We start from the raw sequence: 14461 nt of genomic DNA, 5'->3' as shown, positions 1-14461 counted from the left end.
GAAAGCAAAGCAAGTCCGTTGTTATAGATTTTACTCTGCGTTAGTAATGAAAAATCTGTTGATGCAGAGAGGTTCATCAAGAAGTGAATCAAGCAGAGAGAAAAAGGCAACAGAGTTGAATCAAAGGAGACAAGATCAGGCAACAAATCGTCGGGAGAAACTCAAACAAGCTTATCTTCGGAAACAGCTCAATAACAACCGCAGTAACAAGATAAGGGACAAAAACTTGATTTTTCCATGTTTACACTTAGCCAAGCTTTCGGTTGTGGAGAGTTTTCTCAGGAGTCAATAATTATTGCTCTGTTTCCAATCAACTGAGAGTAAAGAAACATCATTTATTACACCAATTCTAAGTTTGCTTAAATAATACTCCCTCCGTTTTTTAATATAAGTCGCTGTAGAGAAAATGTTTTGTTCCAAATTATATGTCGTTTTCGGTTTTCTATGTAAAATTTATTAGTAATTAATGTTGTATGACCAATGGTAATATATCTTTTATTTTTCTATTAGTTGAATTGTGGTTAGGTAAATAATTAATGATGTTTTTGTTTGGAAATATAAGAAATTAATGGTTTTCTTAATCTACGTGCATAGCTGTAAAACGATTTATATAAAAAAACGGAGGGAATAGTTTTACTAGTATGTTATTATGTAAAGATAAGTAAATATTTTTCAGTGTTTGTTAATAGAGAGGATTATGCGTATAAACATATATCTATCTACCACTGATGCTTTCAAAGGGATATATATACTGTGTGTTGCTAAATTATGTCAATCAACGATTCAACACCAAGATACAGCACTCACGTTCGTAGCAAAATGCAATAGTCTATTAGTTGTGGTTAAAATGAATAATCACACGATGTTGTGCAACGGACAGTTTGGCCGAGTGGTCTAAGGCGCCAGATTTAGGCTCTGGTCCGAAAGGGCGTGGGTTCAAATCCCACAGCTGTCATATATTCATTTTTTTTGTTTATATATTTCAGAGTGAGAAATAATATCTAAGCAATAAACGAATTTGTTCGAAAAAATCAAATAAGGCAGAACCATGTTTGTTATGGTACGGCGCGTAGTTGATCTTAAATATAGTTGTGACCAAATATATGTCTCGGCGAGATTCAGACATTCAGTACAACAATCAACTATGAAAGAATCTTCAGCGCGTAGCTTGTACAACAAAAACTCAGCTGCATAAGCAAGAATTAAAAAGAAAACATATATCACGATAGGGGAAGATAATTTAAAGGAACAAACCAACAAACCCTCTACCGGCATCCGAGTTCTTCTCAGTTGCTTCCTTTTAATCAAATTACCATTCCACCTCGTTTGGAGTTTTCTCTACACCAATCCGTTTTATTTAACACCACATATATTAATCAGACGGATTCTCTAAGGAGGAGAGCCAGAGTTCATGTTACATAGACTAGCTTTTGCTCACAAGTCAGCAGAAGCATTACATGCTCTTGAATGAACGAAAAGGAACAGGCGATAAAAGAAGAAGATAGATGCTCCATATCCCATTCCATTACATCGTTGAATAACCAACTCGACTTAATTCGGTTATCTTCAACTTAACCAAACCCGAATCGGATCTCTCGTTTAACATTATCAAGAGCAATTATTCTAGAACGGAATGGTTGGAATTTTGATAAAGAATTCGCTTTAGGTCAATGTTTATTTCTTTATAAATTTTTACTAAATTATAGAGTCATGTTCCACTTACCTACGTCCCCTTGCATTATAAAATGACCATGCATGTCCAGTCTCCCGAGGATGACTTTGGTCCAGTGGACACAAATATGGACCAACGGTAGTTGAACAGAGAATTGGAAATCAAAAGAAAAAGTATTATTGGAAATCCTTTTTCTACTAAGAAATAGATCTTTGGGAATTGGGATCATGTTATGAAACTTTTTCATTCAAAAAGTTCCCGGAAAATTCCTATGAATTGTAAAAGGTAGTAGTTAAATTATTTGTTTCCTTCCTAAGTTCATATACGTATAATTATTATTTATATAATCACTAGTTGCTGACTAATTGTTTTTTTATGAACGATCTAATCACAAGTCACCCATTTCTACTAACCAACGAGGAAGAAGCAATATAACATTTTCTTATTCCCGTTTATATTATACTCCCTAGTTGGTTACTCATCTTTCGCTTTTGAACTCTTAATTATCACCATGTTCTCCTACTAACACAAACTCAGAGATTACTCTTAGTATTCAGTCTTTGCAACGTTTTATTTTATATCTCTTTATTCCAATGGCGCAGAGGTTGCAATTGATCTTCCTCCTTGCTTCATATTTGTTCTTCTCGGGTACGTTTTCTTAATTCATTTCTGAAAAAAAAAAATGAGAATGGGATGTGTTATACAGAAATCATATTAGACTCTTATGAAACATCAATAATCTTTTCTTCCCTAATTAACCTTAGTTTTTCTTATCAGGAGTGTTGTCAATAAGTATCCTTACCATAGAGAACAAATGCAACCAAACAGTTTGGCCAGTTATCTTCTCATGGAAATCACAGCTCACCACCACCGGCTTCACTCTCCGGAGAGGCGAGGCGCGTGCCCTACAAGCGCCATCGTCATGGTACGGTCTTATATCCGGTAGGACGCTTTGCTCAAACGACTCAACAGGAAACTTCACATGCGCCACGGGAGACTGCGAGTCAAACACCATCGAGTGTCTAGGCTCATACGGTTGGTCTAAGGTGACTTATGTCTACTTTAGAATCGATTACGGCGGAACCAACAGCCACATCATCAGTCTTGAGCACGGTTACAACCTTCCTGTGATGGTGGCCCCATCACAGAGTAGTCCGACGTGCTTTAGCTCGGGTTGTATGGCTGACTTGAACAGGACGTGCCCAGATAATCTTAAGATATTTGACGGTGCTAAACCAACCAGTTGTAGTAGCGCGTGCAAACAATCCCGAACACCGGAAGATTGTTGCACAAACTACTTCCAGTCAAAGCAAAACTGCAAGCCGACAGTATACACGCAGAACTTTGAGTTAGCTTGCCCATACGCATATAGCTACCCTTACAACGATAATAACAGCACATTTACATGCCCAAACTCGACTAACTACGTTATTACGTTTTGCCCATCCTCTATTCCCGACATTCCCAGGTAAAATTCTAATAAATACCTTTTTATCATGTTTTGCACCGTTTCAAATTTCATTATTTTTTTCCTATCAATTATGTGACACCAGTTGTGAATTAAATGGATACTCTATGGAAACGCCACCACGGCCCACGTAGTGTGTTATCAATCAGTCACCTTTGTACAAATAATTTATTTTATCCTAGTGGTATTAGTTCATATGAACTGGATATTTTTATAATCCTTGAAAAGTAAACAAAGAGCCTTTTCTAAAACTACCAAGTCACCAACCAAATAAAATATAGAGGTTCGTAAGTTTAATGTATTTTATTTGAAATAGGAATCATTTTTCAAACTTTGATTTTAACTTCAAACTAGAGATTGCACCGTGGTGTGTGCATATGTGATATGTATAAGTAATGATAAAAATATTATACAAAGTCTGTTCTCGTTTGTTATTTAGTTGCAAGCAGCATGAAAGTATGGATAAAATAATATATTGTTTTTTCTCCCGTAATTTTGTGAGGATCCAAGTCCTAGTAAAAATAACAATAATGGTTCAATGTTTTAGTTACTAATTTCTTTCTTCGTCTACGGTGAAAAAAATAATCTGGATCCGTGTGATAGAAGCTCAATGGCAGGAGGGAAAGGTAAGCATATTTATATTTTTCATTATCCTATAAAAACGTGTATGAATGTTTATTTTGGTTAATCATTCCTTATATTTGATACATTTGCAGAAAGTTCTGTACGGAAGTTAGGACCCATACTCGGTATCAAACTCATCCCAACCACTTCTCTTCTGGTCATAAATGTACGTAAAGCGGCTAAACCTACCTTACTTTTTTCTTGCAGGAGGTATAGCAGCTGTAGCTTTGATAATCATCATTGTTGCGATTGTGGTAGTGGTGAGAAGAAGGCGTTATTCGACCGACGAGAACATTGAAGCGGCTATAATGTTGAAACGATATAGTTACGAAAACGTCAAGGACATGACAAACTCGTTTGCTCATGTTCTAGGGAAAGGAGGATTTGGAACAGTCTATAAAGGAAAACTACCCGATGCTAGCGGCCGAGATATTGCACTAAAGATCTTGGATGATTCAAAGGGCAATGGAGAAGATTTCATCAATGAATTAGCCAGCATGAGTAGAGCATCTCATGTTAATATCGTCTCTCTGTTTGGATTCTGCTATGAAGGGAGCAAGAGAGCTATCGTCTACGAGTTCATGCCCAATGGATCACTCGACAAGTATATCTCGCAGAATATGTCAACCAAGATGGACTGGAAAAATTTATACAACATTGCGGTTGGCGTAGCTCGTGGGTTAGAGTACTTGCACAACAGTTGTGTATCGAAGATTGTGCATTTCGATATAAAGCCACAAAACATACTCATGGATGGAGATTTATGCCCGAAGATTTCAGACTTTGGCCTTGCTAAGCTATGCAAAAACAAAGAGAGTATCGTGTCGTTGCTGGACGCAAGAGGGACAATAGGTTACATTGCTCCTGAAGTGTTTTCCAAGAACTTTGGTGAAGCGTCGCATAAGTCAGATGTGTATAGCTATGGAATGGTGGTTCTCGAGATGATCGGGGCAAAGAACAAAAGAAGAGCTGAAACTTCTAGGTCCAATCCAAGTTCAATGAACTTTCCGGAATGGATCTATGATGATCTCGAGAGGAAGGAAACTGTTAGACTTGTGGGAGATCATATAATGGAAGAAGAAGAAGAGAAGATAGTGAAGAAAATGGCGTTGGTGGGTTTGTGGTGTATTCAGACCAATCCATCTGATCGTCCACCAATAAGAAAAGTCATTGGAATGTTAGAGGGAAGTCTAGAAGCTCTCCAGGTACCACCCAAGCCTCTCTTTGATTCACATCTGGTAGCGGCTTGGGAAACTATTAAGGACAGCCAAGATACTTCTAGTATCTCAACACAAAGCTTGTTAGAGAGAAAAGCTCTTAGGCCCGGCCAAGATACTTTAATCGTTTCCAGAGAAGAGGTTTAAGATAGTGTGAAACAGAAACAAGATATTTCATTTTCCTCGTACGTAAAACCAAAGCCAACAAGAAAGTCATCAAAATCTTGGGATCTGCTTGTTGGTTTCTTGATGAAACTTATATAATTTTTTGTTGATTATTAACGTTTTACAATTATTTTAGTGTGAAGTTGTGTTAGAATTATACTCCAAGATCTTCAAGATTAAATTAGTCTTCGTTCATAGTTTATGAGTGCTAGTGAAAAAAAAAATGATGCATGTTAGATTATCGAGAGAGAAAGAAACAAGTATGAAATGTTTATTAATGTATAGAATTCATTCTTCATCAAACAAAGGGAGGTGTATGAAATCTATGCTCATCAATATCTCCATCAGTCTGAACCCTATGATAATTGTCAAACCTATAAGTTGAAGATGAACACAAAACTATGTAATGGGTTACGCACAGTGAGAAACAAAATGAAGTCCAATAAAAAAACAAGGCTGCACCAAAACAGTCATTTTTTAATGGGAACTCATCAAATAAAGAAAATTTGGTATCACGCTTTGTTTTTAAGGCCAAATAAATTACATATTAGGTCTTCAATATTTGCAAGCGACTAAAAAAAGAAACCAAACCATTGCAGTGGCGAACTAAAGCAGAGTATTTAGGGATGAAATAAATATTTGCATTACATATAAAATAAGTTATAAATCCTAGAAGAGCATCTTCATCTTCTTTCACTCGTCGTCAGAGAAGGTAGTCTTCTTACCATAACCATATTCCATCACCTTTTTTATACTCAGAATGGGTTTGGGCTTCTGACCAAAAAGGCTTTTTTCGCAAAGGCTATCTTCATACCTTGATTATAAAAAACACATAATACCAAAAAAAAAGAATTCAACCAATGTGAACACAAAAAGTGAAATAGTTAAAAAGATCACTTACCAAAGTTTCTCGGCAAGGTCTGCAAGCTTGTACCTAATTAACAAAAAGAATAGTAATAGCGTTACTATATTTTGTTATGGCACAAGGGTCACAACTACATCAATAATTTAGCTTTAAAAATCAAAAAAATATAAAATTCATTTACTTGGGTTGGAAAGGATATGGAGCAGCTATCTCAGCAGCGTAAACAAAAAACTTGCTAGTGTTATAATTCTCCTGCACTGCCTACAATATTTAGCGGATTTAATCAGCAAAAATCCTTACTTATTCATCATCATAAGTATTAAACTACTTGAATACATTTCATCATATTACTATAAATGACTATCAGTACCTTCTTCGCTGCGTTAGCAGTAGCCATCTCAACAAAGCAACATCCCACATGGTCACCCCTGCCGTCTACAATAAATCGAACACGAATAATTTCTTCTCGAACATCTTTGAAGAAGTTGATGCTGTAAAAAAAAGGAGGATAATACACATGAGTCATGAAAGGCGTGCTCCAAGAACGAAAGAGGAATTAAAAGCTGCTACTTACATATCTGATATGCTTGTGTTGTAAGAGAGTCCGTCAACAAAGACCGTCTTTTTTCTTACAGTTTCCTGAATTTTAAACGAGCCAAGTGTGTTAAAACAAGACAATAAAGAGAACAAAAAGAGAAAAAGTAGAATCAACACCATAATAATACATAACAGTTGTGTAATTAAACTCTAGGCCTGACATATATTTTTGAAGATAACAAGAAGAAGAGGTACCTCAGTAAAATGGGGGGTTTCATCAAGTCCTTTTTCAACTGCCGCCACATCTTCTTTTATCTCAAGGCTTTCTCGTTGAAGGTAGTCTTGGTACCTGGAATATCAAGAGTGATCTTGTCATCTTTTCATGTAGATACCAAAAAAAAGCTTCACCCTATGTTCTCTTGCTAACAAAACTCAAGGATGCACAGAGTTAAATCTCACTTACCAAACCTTGTGATCTATGAAATACCTAATTAACAAAAAAAAAAAGAATAATAAATAACAGCGTTAATCTTGATGAAATGCACCCGAGCAATAAGACAGTAAACTTTAGTCAAAAAAAAATAAGACAGTAAACTTACTTGGGTCGTCGGTGGTATGGAGGTGTCTCAAAATAAGCAAGGAAAACATCCCTACCATTCAAATATTCACCGTTTTTCTTTTCCAGCGCCTTAAAGTAAATTAAGAGACCTAATCAGCAATTGTTACTTTCATATAACTCTACTAATTAAATACACTCTTTTCATCTCACCTTCATTGCCTCGTTAGCAGAAGCAAACTCAACAAAGCCTTTCCCGTGAAGGTTACCCCAGCGGAATACAATAAGTCGAACATGAACAACTTCTCCAACATCTTTAAAGAAATTGATGCTGAAAAAATGGAGAACAAAATATAAGTCACGAACAAAAATTCCCCCACGAGAACAGAAGTGGTAATTTGAGGTTCCTACTCACATTTCTGATATTTTGGTTTCGCGAGAGAGACCGGAAACAAAGAGCGTCTTATTTCTTACAGTGGCAGCTTCCTGAAAATAACAGCCAATTAGCGTGTCATCAAAACTCTTAAGGAGAAAAGGACTTCAATTGCACAACACAGAATAAGTCATATTTCTACTTTGTGGCAACAGTTGTGTGATTAAACAACAAGTGTTTCTTCATTCTAAGCCGCTGGACACCTTTGGAATTGACAATAAGAAGAGGGGGTACCTCAACGGAATGGGGAGTTTCATCATCAAGTCCTCTCATCAACAGAATCTTGTGATCATGCAAATATTCACCATTCAACTCTTTCAGAGCCTACAGTATAAAAAAGATTTAATCATGAGTGTTAATTTCAAATTGACTACTTACAAAATACTTAACATCATTAATACTACTAGTCTTACCTTCTCTGCTTCGTAAGAAGAATCAAATTCAACAAAGCCATAGCCCACATGCTTACACTCGTGGTCTACAATAAGGCGAACAGAAACAACACTTCCAACAACTTTGAAGAAACGGATGCTGAGGATGGAAATATCACAGTCATGAATAACTTGGAACTTGCTCCGAGAAGAAGGATATGTAAGGATATCAAAAGCGGTGCTACTTACATCTGTTCTGTTTTAGTTGTTTGGGGAGAAAGATTGGCAATAAGGAGTACTTCCTGAAATTTAACAAGCAGCAAGCGCGACTATGTTGAGAAAAGGGATTTATAGCTTTGCAATAACAGCAAAGCCAAGTAGATTCAGAGAATAAGTACCTTATTAGCAGAATGGGGAGTTTCGTCAGGTCCTTCTTCCATCGCCGCCACATCTTGGATAGAGTCTAACCGAAGGCTTTCTTCTTGAAGGTAGTCTTCTTCTTCGTACCTGCAACAGTATCAAGAACACTCTACCTTGAGATATCACTCCCAAAGAATTCAGTCAATGTGAAACAAAACTCAAGATTCTAAACTTACCAAACCTTGTGGTCTACACAAAACCTAATTAACAAAAGAAAAAAAAATAGTAGAGTTAAAACATTTGTAGTAATAGCATCAAAAACTTCTAAGAAATAGAAACAAAAAAAAAATCAACTTATTTACTTGGGTGGAATGAAAGTAGCTCCACTGCCATCAGCAAGAAAAATCTTGCGATCGTGCAAATATTCACCGTTCTTATTTTGCAGGGCCTACAAGTGGAGGAAGATTAAATCAGCAAATGGTATAAACTTGAATATCTTTTTCAATTTAATATAAACATATACTCTCTCACCTTATTTGCCTGGTTGGCAGAAGCAAAGTCAACAAAGCCACAGCCAACAAACTTGCCTCTGTCGTTGATATCAAGTCGAACACGAACAACTTGTCCAACATCTTTGAAGAAGTCGATGCTGTCAAAAATGGAGGATAAAATTATTAGGAAATGAAAAACAAAAAAGTGGAAGGAAAATGAATTTAAAAGGTTCTACTTACATATCTGATATTTCAGTTGAATAGCGAGGGAAAGAGGCAATAAACAGAGTCTTTATTGGTACGGCAGCTTCCTGAATGTGATTGGAACGTTAACTTTTCTATTAGTTCTAAGTAATGACATGATATATATATAAATTGAAGATAATAAGAAGAAGAAGAAGTAGGTACCTCAACAAAATCGGGAGCTTCATCTAGAATAATCTTGCTACAATGCAAAGATTGACGGTTCTTCCTTTCCAGCGCCTACGGTAACAAAAGATTTTAATCAGAAATCCTACTTTCAGATTAAAAAAACAAAGCTGTGCATAGCTAAATACTTTTTTTTTCTCATCAGGACTACTTAAAAACAACTCTTACCATCTTTGCTTGGTTAGAAGAAGCAAATTCAACAAAACCATAACCCACATGCTTGCCCCGGGCGTTGAGCAGAAGACGAACACGAACAACTTGTCCGACATCTTTGAAGAAATCAATGCTGCAGGGAAAAAAACAAAAAATTGTCAGTCATGAAAAAAACTTGCAGAGGGGGAAGTCAAATGTGCTACTTACATAGCTGAAGTTTCTGTTTGGGGAGAGAGATTTGCAACAAAGAGGATCTTTGAAAATTCCTGAATTGTTTAGAAGCACGAGAAAAAAAAGACATAAGCTTTTGCATCCCCCCAGAGTAAGTACGTGTTTTTTTCGAAGATAATTTATACCTCAGGAGTTTCATCAAGTCTTTCTTCCACTGCCTCCTCCTGTTACAAAGAGTAGTAAAAGAACAATATTCTAACATAGAGTGTCAACCAAAAACAGATCTTTACCTCCTTTTCTGAGATTAAATTAGACTCATCGGCCTTTGTCTCCGACAACTCTCCTGCTGTTCCTTTGAGAGTACTATCAGCTAATCCTTGCCTAGTCTCTTTCTCCTTATGCCTCCTCAGAAGCGGTTCTGTCTTCAAACCATCCTCCGCCTTTCGTTTACCCAATAAATTAGCTTTGTCGGCCATTGAAAACTGCGGCTGTCTATTTTTCCGGCAAAGAGTCGAGAGAGCAGCAATAAGTTACTTGCAGAATACGTAAACCCTGTCCAAACGATTTTATACGACTAGTTTGGGCTGTACTGGACTGGGCTTTGTTCTTAATCCTTTTTGTTGTTGTTCTTGTTACTTGTGTTTTCTTATTAATATTTTTAAAATAATTAATCTTATTATATAAAATTTTGTTATAGATTTAACAAGATTTAGAATATTATAAATTCTCAAGATATTAAGAAATAACTTATACAGACCATCTCTAAAAGCATTAAATATGTTTGAGATCTTTATATAAAATATGTATATACAAAATTACTAATTTATAATTTTAATGGGACCATATATTTATGTTGAATTTTTTTAAAAGTTATTATCTTATATTTTATTGATTTGTGTCAAATCTTGAACCGACATAAGTTCGGACCAGCGAAATTTATTAATGTATATAGACTATTAATTTATAGAGGTTCAACTGTAATATTAGTTGTCAAACAATCCATATAATCTTGCACATGATCATTTATAATAGCTAACTCAATTATGGAAAATCTGTATACTGCTTTATAATTTCTTTTTGTTCATTAAACATTTATTTATAAATTATATATGTATATTTTTAAAAGTAACTAATAAAAGCTAATATAACAGCTTTGTTTCCCTATTATAAATCAGCCTTAAGAAGTTTTATTTTATATATTAGTCATAATATACATATATTTTTAATAAAAATAATAATATATGTATATGAATGCGTTATAAGTAAGGTTCATAATATTAACATGAGTTTAAAATAATATGTGATGATTGTAATAATTTCAAAAAGTCATTTATACAAATTAATTTCTACTGGTACATAAATAATATAAAATAGTATATTTTGTAAGGTTTATAAAGATATAATCTTTAAATCCTCAATAATGAATATTCTATCATTATAAGAGTTTACAAAACAATTTATAAAGATTTATAAAGAACAATATATCATTTATAGGAATTTGTGAAACTATTTACAACAAGTATATAATATTATAAATAATTTAAAATTAAAAACCATCAATAAGTACTTATAAAAGTCTTAAATCATTGCGAAAGTTTATAATATAGAAAATGAATGGAAACATTAACCAATTATTATTTAAATATTTATATTTGTGAATGAGCACGGGATAGGTTTTTAATAACAAATAAAAGATGTAATGTTAATGTTTAAAAATAGGTTTTTTTGTAGAAGAGAAAAGATGAAAGTTATTTCAGTAAAGACTGACTTTAAATACTTGGGTAAGATAGATTGTTTTCTTAAAACAAAAAAAAAATAGTGTTTGGAAAATAAAAATGTTAGCAAACCTTTGAAAAACATACTTTTTGTTTAAAAATTCGAAATCCAGTACATTTGTTTATGGGGTTTCAACGATTATCGATGTGGGACGACGAACAACCACAAAGTCTCTTCTGTAACAACTGTTCAGGACGTATATTCAAGAAATGTATATGTGATGTATAAAAACCAAGAAGATGACCGAATCTCACCTTTATGGACATAGCCTGACTTTATTTGCCTTTCTCTCATAACCTCTCTTGCTGCGGCACCACGGCAATGTTTTTGAGAAAGAATCTTTAACCTGTACGTCTTCTTCATTAGCCCATCGCTGGAAATTAGAACAGGGAACGGGGCAACAAACTCGTAAGCACAAGTAAACTTGAAAAAAAAAACAACATTTTGAGGACACTCATTCACCTGCCCATAGAGATTCCGTCCTTTCACTAGTAAAGGGTACAACGGAGGCAATTTCTGCATCCCCTCGCACCAAAAGACTTCAATCTTCCGCAAATACACAAATGAGATGGTCAGTTTTATCGGACTGAAAACCAGAATAAAGCAGGGGCAGCTGCATAAAATGGATCCATCCATATGATAAAAAAAAAACAGTGAAAGTGTGTAGCTGTTTAGCAGTAGCGTAGCTTTCTTTAACAACCTTGCCAGCGACAGTTCTTCTCCCCATAATATCCTCACTCCCTTTCATCTTCTCATACCTGTTCAACCCCCAACTTCACATCAATATCAATATAATGAGGCTACTGAATCAAAAAGTGAGAAAAGGAAACCAGGAAGCATGAGTTATATTACTTGTGATGAACCATAACACACGAGAGTGTAAGAAGTCAGAGACACATTCATGTTTCTTTAGCATCATCCCAAACAGAGATTTTTCTTATTTCCAAAAGACAATCAAAGATGCAAAATCAATCAGATAGCGAGAACATACACACTACTTTATTGATCGATCAATTGTTTGCTTTTAACAATGTTAGGTAGGTCAATAAGAAATTGAGTTTAGGTATAAAAACGCAGTACCTGTGAAAAGAAAGAGGATTTGTACCTGTCATCAGTCAGCATCATGGCCTTTTTCGCCGGTCTTGCTATCTCAGTCGTACTCCACATCTAAGTCCGTAGCATCATAGGCTGTCTCAGTGAACAGACAACAAGCACAATCGGTAAAGATTTATAAAAAAAAACTAGTAGATTAAATAAGCCGTTGGTTCCGTTCAAAATAAAATAATAATAAAAGCTGTTAGCAAATACATTGAACTTGTTGTATCTTCTTCTCTTCCCCAAAGTGATTCTCATCACCGAAATCGTCTTTCCTCGTCTGACATGGTAGAGTAGAGATACTCGGAACAAAGAAAATTCAAAATGCAAACGCCTCTCTCTCGGGTCGTCAATTTTCCAGATCTCAGCAATTTACCTCTTTTAGATATTTTCATTATTCACCTTCTAGTTCTAATATTTACAAGATACGCCCAAATGTTTAACAACGCAAAAAACTTTTTTTTTTTTTTGTCACTGAATTTTCATTAATAAAATAGAAAGGGAATGGGCCTAAAACGGTGGCCCAATTCCAGGATCCATTACACAAACAAAGAAGAAGAAAGAGCCTTTTTGGCTATTGAATCAGCAATCTTGTTCAACAACGCAAAAAACTCTTTCATCTTTCTTGAGTTTATTTTTCTTTTTGCTTTATTTAAGAGGATAGTCCACTTTAATAGTAATTTACATATTTTTATGGAAAACAAATTTTTTTGATAAAATTTTAAGATTATAAAGCTAATATTTATAACTTTCGAAAGACAAATTATTAACATATATACGAAGTATAAACGTCACACATGGAAACTTTGTGAAACTCATCAACAAAAATGATTACTACAACTATATCATGTTTTTTAGTAAAAACCAAATGGGTCCCCAATTCTTTTTTTTTTTTATTGAGCTTACATAAAATTTTATTATTATTATCTGCCAATTAATCTGAATAATAGTGTTTAGTTATGTTAAATCCACCATTTGCATCTTTAACGATTTATTGTACCGAATAGTCAAAATCCAGTGAGTGGCCTCTGTTTCCATCTTTAACGATTTATTGGAACTCCATTATTATCTATCTATTTATCTATGCAGTTTTATACTTTATTGTTGCTATGGATTGGTTGGCTATGTCTGAGTAGTTTTCTGTTAGGTTTAAGGTTTAAATATGTTATGAGAGATTAACCTCAACTATAGATTGGTAGTCGTGATATTCATCAATAGAATTGTCATTAATGTCTATTTCTAGATTAGCTACCTAGAACTTGACCTATGAGTTGTAGGATCAAGTGAACACTTGAGTCTCACCCTGAATCCGTCCTAATTGAACTAGGATTGCTTTAGTAAGGCGAAAGCCGATTTAGGAAGCATAGCGAGCACCATTCAATCTGCGCACCAGCTTGACTAAGAACGTGTCGATTGATATTCCTATAGAATAATCAATTGACGGAGAAAAAAGTGCATCGATTGATATTCTTCTAGAATCATCAATCGACACTATCTGGTTAATAAACAAACCTAGAAAGCGAACGCCGATCGGTTTGTTCACAAAAGTTTAAGCTTTATAATATCATGCATACAACTATCAAGCATTTATAGGATTATAATCCCGATTACCTGAATAGAAACCCCAAATCTACCTATTTCATTTAAGTGTTAAAAACTCAATCAAAACAATTGAGCAACTACCATGCTCACAACCTGTTATTTATTTTTATAGTCAACCTAGTTTAATCACTATGATTAGATTGGGAAAATTATTTTTTTAGAGCAAAAAAATGGTAACTATGTCCCTTTATACTAATCTATACTATTTTATGTCCCATTAGACTAATTTTTTTTCAAAATGGCAGTAATGCCCTTAAAGTTGTAATTTTTTATTTCTTTTTCGTTTTTTTTTTTATTTTTTTTGTTCCTTTTTCGTTTTTTTATTTTTTTTTTTAAAAATCAATTTTTTTTTTCAAAATATAAAAGTGAATATTCCCAAATATTTTGTTTTCATATTTTTAGGAACTGATTTCTTATCCGTATAATACAACTAATATGTAGAAATTGGTTTTTACAGTTTTTTAGAATTGTAGTAA

The 14461-nt window shown here is 34.4% G+C and overlaps 2 protein-coding genes and 1 non-coding gene across 11 annotated transcripts; 2 read left to right on the top strand and 1 right to left on the bottom strand.

The window, feature by feature from the left end:
- Window positions 1-875: 875 nt before the first annotated feature.
- Window positions 876-955, top strand: TRNAL-UAG. The gene has a single exon. It is a non-coding gene; the product is annotated as a tRNA-Leu (tRNA).
- Window positions 897-5305, top strand: LOC106357447 (PR5-like receptor kinase). The gene is made up of 5 exons (XM_048782286.1): window positions 897-2320; window positions 2450-3140; window positions 3744-3766; window positions 3857-3889; window positions 3972-5305. The coding sequence occupies exons 1-5, from the start codon at window positions 2266-2268 to the stop codon at window positions 5126-5128; spliced, it is 1959 nt and encodes a 652-aa protein (XP_048638243.1). The 5' UTR covers window positions 897-2265; the 3' UTR covers window positions 5129-5305.
- A 337-nt stretch (window positions 5306-5642) lies between these two features.
- LOC111200716 (polyadenylate-binding protein 1-like) lies at window positions 5643-12800 on the bottom strand. 9 transcript variants are annotated; one of them, XM_048782273.1, is made up of 29 exons: window positions 12597-12800; window positions 12369-12476; window positions 12141-12224; window positions 11989-12046; window positions 11751-11834; window positions 11543-11661; window positions 9803-10004; window positions 9698-9736; window positions 9549-9607; window positions 9357-9474; window positions 9168-9242; window positions 9000-9070; window positions 8800-8917; window positions 8631-8716; window positions 8505-8528; window positions 8307-8415; window positions 8158-8210; window positions 7951-8068; window positions 7772-7861; window positions 7520-7590; window positions 7318-7435; window positions 7148-7236; window positions 7012-7035; window positions 6804-6897; window positions 6586-6650; window positions 6382-6502; window positions 6193-6272; window positions 6048-6080; window positions 5643-5960 (listed from the first exon to the last, which is right to left on the bottom strand). In XM_048782273.1, the coding sequence occupies exons 7-29, from the start codon at window positions 9986-9988 to the stop codon at window positions 5840-5842; spliced, it is 1962 nt and encodes a 653-aa protein (XP_048638230.1). In that variant the 5' UTR covers window positions 9989-10004; window positions 11543-11661; window positions 11751-11834; window positions 11989-12046; window positions 12141-12224; window positions 12369-12476; window positions 12597-12800; the 3' UTR covers window positions 5643-5839. The 9 variants fall into 9 exon arrangements, with proteins under 9 accessions (XP_048638230.1, XP_048638221.1, XP_048638218.1 ...); XM_048782264.1 differs by having other exon boundaries at window positions 11751-11901; window positions 12394-12476; XM_048782261.1 differs by having other exon boundaries at window positions 12394-12476.
- Window positions 12801-14461: the final 1661 nt, after the last annotated feature.

The sequence above is a fragment of the Brassica napus genome, chromosome A1 (genome assembly GCF_020379485.1).
Source record: "Brassica napus cultivar Da-Ae chromosome A1, Da-Ae, whole genome shotgun sequence".
Lineage (NCBI taxonomy): Eukaryota > Viridiplantae > Streptophyta > Magnoliopsida > Brassicales > Brassicaceae > Brassica > Brassica napus.
The sequence above is the reverse complement of the archived record's forward strand: the minus strand, read 5'-3'. Positions and strand labels throughout refer to the sequence as shown.

Bases quoted from the DNA above. Each gene is read 5' to 3' on its own strand.
- LOC106357447 (XM_048782286.1), top strand. From the start codon at position 2,266: ATGGCGCAGAGGTTGCAATTGATCTTCCTCCTTGCTTCATATTTGTTC. The intron at 3,767-3,856 runs GTAAGCATATTT...ATACATTTGCAG, and splicing joins CTCAATGGCAGGAGGGAAAG to AAAGTTCTGTACGGAAGTTA. The intron at 3,890-3,971 runs GTATCAAACTCA...TTTTTCTTGCAG, and splicing joins GAAGTTAGGACCCATACTCG to GAGGTATAGCAGCTGTAGCT.
- LOC111200716 (XM_048782273.1), bottom strand. From the start codon at position 9,988: ATGGCCGACAAAGCTAATTTATTGGGTAAACGAAAGGCGGAGGATGGT. The intron at 8,918-8,999 runs GTAAGTAGAACC...CATTTTTGACAG, and splicing joins TCAACTGAAATATCAGATAT to CATCGACTTCTTCAAAGATG. The intron at 8,416-8,504 runs GTAAGTTTAGAA...ATACTGTTGCAG, and splicing joins TGTGTAGACCACAAGGTTTG to GTACGAAGAAGAAGACTACC.